This window comes from Brassica oleracea, chromosome C8 (genome assembly GCF_000695525.1).
Source record: "Brassica oleracea var. oleracea cultivar TO1000 chromosome C8, BOL, whole genome shotgun sequence".
Lineage (NCBI taxonomy): Eukaryota > Viridiplantae > Streptophyta > Magnoliopsida > Brassicales > Brassicaceae > Brassica > Brassica oleracea.
The window spans coordinates 15,958,162-15,966,839 of record NC_027755.1 but is presented as its reverse complement, the minus strand read 5'-3'; the positions used below and the strand labels follow the sequence as shown (position 1 = coordinate 15,966,839).

The 8,678-nt window shown below is 35.7% G+C and overlaps 1 protein-coding gene and 1 long non-coding RNA gene across 2 annotated transcripts; one reads left to right on the top strand and one right to left on the bottom strand.

Annotated features, from left to right (window-relative positions):
* Nucleotides 1-3,367: 3,367 nt before the first annotated feature.
* LOC106310470 lies at nucleotides 3,368-5,563 on the bottom strand. Its single transcript, XR_001263793.1, has 5 exons — nucleotides 5,208-5,563; nucleotides 4,455-4,750; nucleotides 4,243-4,374; nucleotides 4,053-4,160; nucleotides 3,368-3,649 (listed from the first exon to the last, which is right to left on the bottom strand). It is a non-coding gene; the product is annotated as an uncharacterized LOC106310470 (long non-coding RNA).
* Nucleotides 4,243-4,738, top strand: LOC106310469. The gene is made up of 2 exons (XM_013747701.1): nucleotides 4,243-4,376; nucleotides 4,457-4,738. Exons 1-2 carry the CDS (start codon nucleotides 4,256-4,258, stop codon nucleotides 4,714-4,716), a joined length of 381 nt encoding a protein of 126 aa, XP_013603155.1. The 5' UTR covers nucleotides 4,243-4,255; the 3' UTR covers nucleotides 4,717-4,738.
* Nucleotides 5,564-8,678: the final 3,115 nt, after the last annotated feature.

Sequence of the window (8,678 nt, the reverse complement as noted above, 5' to 3'; positions counted from 1 at the left end):
TATAAAAAAAACGAATTATAAAATCCTACAAGTACAAGAAATTATTTAATAAAAATCATAAACTAAAGTAACTATAAAATAAGTAATATTTCCTTTTTAAAAGCCTAAGCAAAAGAAAATTGTAAAAGTATTACTATTATTTTACTATAAATAACAAACTTTCCTTTTTATAGATAATTGTATGTTAAAAAATTATACACCAAAAAATAGTTGCAAATATTTCACAACTATATTTAGGTTTAAGCTTCCGCATATTATTTTCACAAAATAAAATATTACATGAGTATTTTCTTTTCATTTCTTGATACAACTTAATTTTTTATAATATTATTACATTTTATGATGCTAACGCAATTTTTTTCAATTATGATATGTTGTCGTATATGAGTATGTGTGAATATGAAAAATATAAAAAATATGTATTGGTAGTATAAGACAAAATATTAAATCAGTTAAACAGAAAATTTTATTAAAAATGAATTAAATTTATAAAAAAAAATAAACAAAGACGAACTATAGTATCCTACCCATACAAAAAACATTTTAATGAAAAATATTTAAAAAATAATTATAAAATAAGTAAGTTTCCTTTTTTAAAATTCTAAATAAAATAAAATTCCAATAAAATTGTAAAAGCAATATTCTTTTTTCTTATAAATAACTAACTTTCTTTTTTCATAGGTAATTTTGTGCTAAAAAATTATAAACCAAAATAACTTAAAATATTTCACTCGATATGATTGTTACATGTACCAATAAAAAAATTAGATTGTTAATGTATCAATAAAAACCTGCCATTATGTGAAAATAATTTTTCCTTTTCTAATCTTGACCAAATAAGATTTTTTTTTTCTTTTTTTAAAAAGAATCCTTACAAAAGATAATTGTAAAAGTCTATTTAATAGAAATTTTCACTTTTAAAATTTAATGATAAAAATGATACTAAAAATTATTTAATTAACAAAGAAAAATTGTTAAAATATTTGTGATATTGAAAAAACGAATTTTGAAAATAGCAACTTTAAAAAATAGTTAACATTAACTGGAAATAATTATTTGATAGTAATTTTATTTTTCTAAATCCTAAACAAAATTAATTTTAAAATATTATTTAATATTAATTAATTTCCTATACTAAAACCCAAAAAACTGTTAGAGAATATTTGATATATTTTTAAAAAATCATAAACAAAAGAGATTTGTTTCATATTTTTAAGTTCTAACCAAAATAAAATTGTAAATAGTTAATTATTTGGTAATGTTTTTAAGAGATAATTTGATGATGAACATGATAATCAAAATTACTCCCTCTGTTTAAGACTAGTATAGATAAGAATTGTATAAATAGTATTTTTAAAACTTATTTAATAGTAACTAGAAATCATTATTTGATAACAAATTAATTTTTCTAAATTTTTAAACAGAAGGTAATTGTAAGATGTTATATGATAGTAATTTTCCTTTCCTAAAATCTTAAACAAAAGATGTAAAAGAGTATTTGATATATATATATTTGATTATAAATAAAAAGGAGCCCTTTTCCAAACAAAAACTAAATTTAAAATTATTTAATAATAATTAAAAAAAAAAGAATTCGATGACAAGTATGATGTTAAAACTATTTAATTTACAAAAATCAAAAATTAGGATGTCAACATGATTGCTATTTATATGTGTTTGGTCATATGAAAATCATACACATGTTTGATATATATTTTCATATTTGGTCATAAGAAATAGATTATTATTATTGTCACGGAAGTGATTTTTATATGCATTTTATCAAAAAAAAATAAAGTTTCATCGCCATCTTATTACGTTTTTTTTTTGTTTTTACTATGTTATATTTTCTACTTCATTTTAATTATAATTTTGTTATGGTCATTAAGAAATAATGAATTAAGAAAATTATTAAGCATCGGATAAGTTTAATAAAATATTAAATTATTACATAAGAAAGTGTATGATGTTGTCATTGACTCTAATGGCCCTATTTAACTTTTAATTTTTTTCATTCTAATTCTTAATTCGGGGGGTTGGGTCTAAAATTATAGGTATGAGTGTTTTTTCTAGCACTAAGTAGAAAGTTGATAAAAATTCACCTATGCACCATGATTATAAAATACAAATATTAATTAGAATTTATGTGTAAAAAAGAGTTCCTAATTATAAAATAAATCTCACACAACATACGCAAAAATAGGGATGGCAATCAAGGATCTGGACCGCGGACCTGGCCCGTAAAAGCTTGTTGTGGGGCGGGAATGGGCCTCCATTTGGTAAGCCCACAAAATTACGGGCCTCGCGGGACGGGTTCAAAGCGGGATGGGTCGAAAACAGGACTGATCGAAAGCGGGACGGGCCGAAAGCGGGACGGGTTCAAAACGGGACGGGTCAAATGCGGGGGCTACAGGTTAACCTGCAGGATTTTGAAGACCCGCAACCCTAAGTCCCCATTTCTGATTTCACCTAAAACATAGAGAGAGAGAGAGAGAGAGAGAAGACGATTCGACGTGATATAGCTCCGGTGATGGTGGTTTCAGGGTCTATGATGCTTCCGGTCTCCCAAGCGCCTTCGATCTGCACCGGTGGAGCTTCTTCGAGTCATCATAAGAAATTTGAAAACTCACTTTCCACCGAAGAAGAAGATATAGTTCCCACAATGGGTTCTTCATAGTTTTGCCTATATGTATTTGTTCACATTATCATACATTTTGGAGTTTTAGGTTTCAATATATCTTTTAACTGACTTCTATTATTCTTATTTGCAGAAGATAAAGTTGATGGTGAAGAAGATAAATCTTCATATTTTTGTCGCTTGTTGGTGATAAAGATGAAGAACAAGAAGTGTGATTGGTGTTTTCTTTTTATTTACTTTTGGAATTAGCATCTTTGATTTGGTGTTGGTTTTATTTAATTTTGGATTCTGAAAACTAAATCATTTGTTATGAACTTATGAGTTATAATATTTGGATTCAGCAACTAATATTGTTTATTTTTAAAATGTTTGGAGTCTAACAAAAGTAAATAAACAAGTGTTTTGATCCAACAAAATCTTCAACTAACAAGTGTAAGTTCAATCATTGACTAAACTTACTTACTGATGCAGTCTTGAATCATGTCTTGAAGCGTTCATGAGCCATATGTCCGTTTGTAATTCTATGTCCCGCGGGCTGATCCGCAAAGGCCTACATGTTTTGCGGTACAGGTTTGGTCAACCATTTTGAAGACCACAGCCCACGCGGGCCTGACCCGCCGTGTCCCGCTGCAGTACGGGGCGGTATGGGACGAATCAACCTTTTTGACATTACTATGCAAAAACAATCCTAAAAGTATAATAAAATGATTTCTTACTTTTATTTCTTTATTAAATTAAAATATCAAACAAAACCTGTTACAACGCACGGGTTCATATCTAGTAGAATATAAAGATGGCACAACAAAGACATTGTGGAATTTTTTTTTTTTGAACACCTACATTGTGGATAGAGATGTCAATTGGGTTCTCCCGTCCTGTCCCGGACCGCTGCGGGTTTGTCTTCGGGCGGGACACGGCGGGCCTGTAGGCTGCCCAATCCCATACCGCATTCTTTGTAGGCCTTCGCGGGCCATCCCGCGGGATATCGGATATTACACTGTCTACCTCTTCCTGCACGAACAAACATAAACAAGAATTAGTTTCTGCAGGAACAAACACCAAACAAGAATGACTTGGTCATAGCAAAGTCTATTTCATTCACTTAAGACAATTTTTTTTATTGTGTGTACGTATACGTATACCATGAAGTACAATACCATGAAGGGCTATTTTAATTATCAAGCACAATGCGTGTACGTATACGTGTTTAGGACAATTTGATTATCAAGAACAATTTGATTATCAAGCACAATACCATGAAGAAACAATACGTGTACGTGTAGCTATGGAGATTAGTCTTTCAGCTGATATGTATCATTTTTATATGCATATATAGATTAGTTGACAAGCCTGTAACTACATATAGCTTAGTCTTGTTGCTGACTTGATAATAGCAAAATCTCTTTCATGTTACCTTTTCAATGCCCATCAGAATTGGAAGAGAGAGAAAGGCAATGATTCTTGAGAATTTCTTCATAGTTCCAGCTACTGGATTCCCTTCCATACCTTCCTGCATGTTCGACTAGAGACAGAAAAACAATACAAGACTTGCTTTCAATATATATTAGGTCTGAAGATAAGGACCTGTAAAGAGCTCCTACTACCTCCACCATAATTATGAAAGTGATGGCGGTGAGAAGTGGCAAGATATATGTAGTATCTGCAGTGGTTAGATCAGTAAACCAAAGAGTTCCACCGATTTTAAATGACGGTACTTTCTCAGCCATGTTCCTGATCTGTATGTAGACAAAAGCACCAATCATTGAACGCACAGAAAAACAATGATGAGAGTCAAGTGAGATCAAACTAATCTTACAGCAAAGAAAAAGCTGATGAAGATGGGACAAGCCTCTCAACAAATTTCCTCTCAGTTAATTTTTGCTTCAGGAGGTTCTGGACTTGGATCCGTTGCATCAGAGAAGCTCCGGTGGAGGCTTGATGAAGCAGAGAAGCTCCGGTGGTGGCTTGATAATGCAGAGAAGCACCGGTGGTGGCTTGATGAAGCAGAGAAGCTCCGGTGGTGGCTTGATAATGCAGAGAAGCACCGGTGGTGGCTTGATGAAGCAGAGAAGACATAATCAAGAAGCAGCTTAGGGACAGTTGCTCTGATCACTGAAATAAAAAAACAAAACTCACTTTCAATAACATATTCATCACTTTCTAAATCAATGTTGTTTACACTTACCATCAAAGACATAAGCTTGGATTTGGCTCCTAGTGTTACTAAGTTTGTAAACGCATCAGTAGTCTTTTAAAACACAATCACACTCACATTCACATACTAATCGCCTTTTCAAACAGACAAGTAACAATTAACAATAAAACCATAAAAGTTTCTAATAGAACAGCTCATACAGTTTTAAACATCAAGCCACAATAAAAAAAAACATGAACTAAACATCAATTAAAATCGATTAAAACCGAAGCTAAGCTAAGCACAATCACGCTCACAGCAAGAACAATGACTTAATATCATTCAGTGGACCATTTTATCATTTACGAAGTACACATGCAGAGATTGTAATCAAAAGATAAAGTCTAGAATTCATGAGAGAAAGAAATTTTATACCTTTTGGTGGAACGAAAAGGAAGAGAAGCTCCTCTGCTGCAGATTGAACACGATGTGGTCACCAGAAGCATTGTCGCCTGTCGGACATCGAACGGTCATCGTCGGAGCTCCATCTCTTCCCATGGCCATCATAGTCATCTCTTCCCACGGCCTCGTCGGAGCTCCATCTCGTCCCACTCTCTCTTTCGTTTTGTTTTCAGGTGACGAAAGCAACTGAAGCGTCTAGCGGTTCATCTGGGCCTTCCCGCGGTTGTTACGGGCCATCCCGCTTTAAACCCGGTACCGTGCAAGCCCCATCCGGCAAAACCCGCTTTTTGCGGGTCAAGAATTCCTAGACCCAAACCAGCCCCGCACCAAACCCTTATGGACCAGACCCGCGGGCCAGTACCCAGTTTGACATCTCTAATTGTGAAATCAAACTCTCCTTTTAAATAGATTTCTTCCGAAAAAGAGCATATAACTAAACTGCTTCACTTTTTGTTAACAATATATGATCTAAATTTGTTCGTGGCTTAAGATCTAATCTTCAAATATTCCTCAGTAGCTTAATGGTAGAACGGTCGACTGTTAACTAAAATTGGTCATAGATTAAGACTCGATTTGGCTAGATTTGATTCATTCCAAAATTTAAGAATTCAAAATATAAAAGTAGCTAATTTTTTCTTGTGTCTTTGTTTCTATTGCATTCTATCATTTGCTCTGTGATATTTAAGAATCACCATCAACACCTCGATGGCTTCAATTGTTTTAGTTGCTTAAGTGTTATTGTTGTCTTTATCCAATTACTGTATTTTCTCCGCTCAGTCTCTGCATCAGCGGTTCTTTTGGCCATGTTGCCTCTGTTGTTATCTCCATTGAACAATCTCTCCTTCAAATATGAGTAATCTATCTATAAAATATCGGTTTGACCAAAAAATAAAAGCAAGGACCAGACCTGTTTCAATGCATACCAATTATATTAAAGTTGCACAAACACAAAGATTATAAGAACTTCTCTTTTTATTAGATTTAGAAACTCTCTCAAAACTAAATCTCTCAATGTGTTTTTCTTGATGGAACATCTCTCCATGAGAACTCTTTATATAGGACGAAGCTACATCTTTTCCTAATAATAATATGGAAACATTCCTAAGCTCGATATGTTTTCTTTTTTTATTAACCCATCAAACTTCACTTTAGTGAGTAAACGTGCTCCTCAAGTTAATTGGAATTATCCACAATTCTCCCCCTTAATTCCAACTTGAATCTTAGGTATATTGATCTTCTGAACTCCGATGAACTTGCGCATTGCTTCGAACTTGATCCTCGCCAATGGTTTAGTGAGTATGTCTGCCTTCTGCTCTACTCCATGTACATGTTTAACTTCGATCAAGTTGAACTCCACACATTCTCTAATGAAATGGTACTTCGATAGTATGTGTTTGCTTCTACCGTGAAACACCGGGTTCTTGGTGAGGGCTATCGCTGACTTGTTGTCAATCTTCAACACGGCCTTCTTGTCTTCTTTGTTCATGATCTCGACCATCAACTCTTTTAACCATATTGCTTGTTTTGCAGCTTCTGTAGCTCCCATGAACTCCGCCTCACATGAAGAGAGTGCCACCATGGGTTGCTTGCACGATGTCCACGTGATCGGCGATGTTCCTAGGTATAACATAAACCCTGTAGTGCTTCTTCCATCATCAACGTCTATGTTATGGCTGCTGTCACTGTAACCTGTAATCTCCGTTGTTCCATCCCGTTTGAAGAAGAGACCATGCTGTGTAGTGCCCTTTATCTATCGTAGTAGATGCTTCACTGCTTCTCCATGACTCTCTCTTGGACATTTCATATATCTGCTTAATACACCAACCGAAAACGCCAAGTCCGGTCGTGTATGAAGAAGATACCTTAAGCATCCTATAGTGCTTCGATACGATGTTGCATCAATCTCAGGCTCCTCCTCTGCCTTTAATATTTTCAAACTCGTGTGCATCGGAACGTGAGTATAGTTACATAACTCCATCTTTGTCTTGACAAGTATACCTTTCGCGTATCCTCCTTGCTTGATTCGAATGCCATCAGCTGTTGGGGTCAAAAGCGGTTACGACGAAGTTAACGTCCAAATCCCCGAAGAAGAAAAACGTAGAAAAATTCTTTGACAAATATATTTTATAAATAGATTCTTCTTTACGAAAAACCTTTGCGGAAGAAACGCGAATTATCGGACAAGAGCTCGAGAAGGATCGTTACGCAGCGACCAAACGCGTACTCCGCTTGGTCGCTACGTAGCGACCAAGTTCGAGCCAAAGCTCAGTCGCTACATAGCGACCAAACGCCCATTCCGCTCGGTCGCTACATAGCGATCGAGCTCGAACCAAAGTTCGGTCGCTACGTAGCGACCGAGCTCTTCCAAAACGTCGATACGACATCAGTCCATGCATTCTCATATACTCTTCGATGCTGTCTCCCGAATACCGTAGCGAACCCATCTCACGTTCCCCGCCATCTCTAAGTTATCAATCAAACTTTACAGTAAAAACCGCGGAAAGTTCATTCTTTATCGAAAGAAGCCGTAATAAACGCTTCGAGTCGAAAGATGGCCCAAAGGGACCTAAGACACGACTCGAGGCCCAACTTACGATTTCTTAACCAACAGCCCGTAAACCGCATGTCGGTTTAAAGGCCCAAATTACGATTTCTCAGCCAACAGCCCGTAAACCGCATATCGGTTTACGCTTGGTCCGCAAGGCAAGATAAATGTCAAGTTTCCGCGGATAAATACTAAATTTTGAAGATAATTACGAAGATCGGAAAAAATGGAATAACTCCATTTTTATGCTATACCGGCTTAAAGGCAGAAGAGGAAATGCGTAAACCGACCTTGGAGTCAGTATATAAGGGGTCCTAGGCGAGAGGCATAGGGGAGAACTTTTTGAGAGAAAACTTAGCACTTAGGGAGATTTGGCAACTTTCCGTTTTTGTTATTTCGAGCCGCGACTCAATTAGGTTTAGCCGTCTTAGGGTTGCTAGAACTAGGAATCTGACCGATAGCTCTCGAGCCCAGGCTTATACCTTGTTGTAAACGCTCATACGCAAATTCGGAATAAGACTTCTCTTTGCTCTTTTCTTACGATTTTTATACTTTATCGTTGTCATTTTTGTGTTCTGATTTGCTTGGCGTGTGGTATTAGCAGATATCCGGGACCTCTGGGAAATTAGGGTTTTCCTAGTTTCCTTATTTAAACGAAAATCGACAGTGCAAATTTCGGTTCCCACATTTTTGCGCTAGAAGGAGGGGGATACGGATCAATCTAACTCTCAACCACATCACGCTCAACTAGACATGTAAACTGACGACACGGATAACGTGCATACTCCTCTTAACGGAGGCAGCAGCACTGATCTCCACACTCCCGCAGCGGACGTATTCTCGGCCAACGCACCAGCCAACGCCGCGGCGCTCGAGGAGTTTAAAAAGATGTTTGCCAC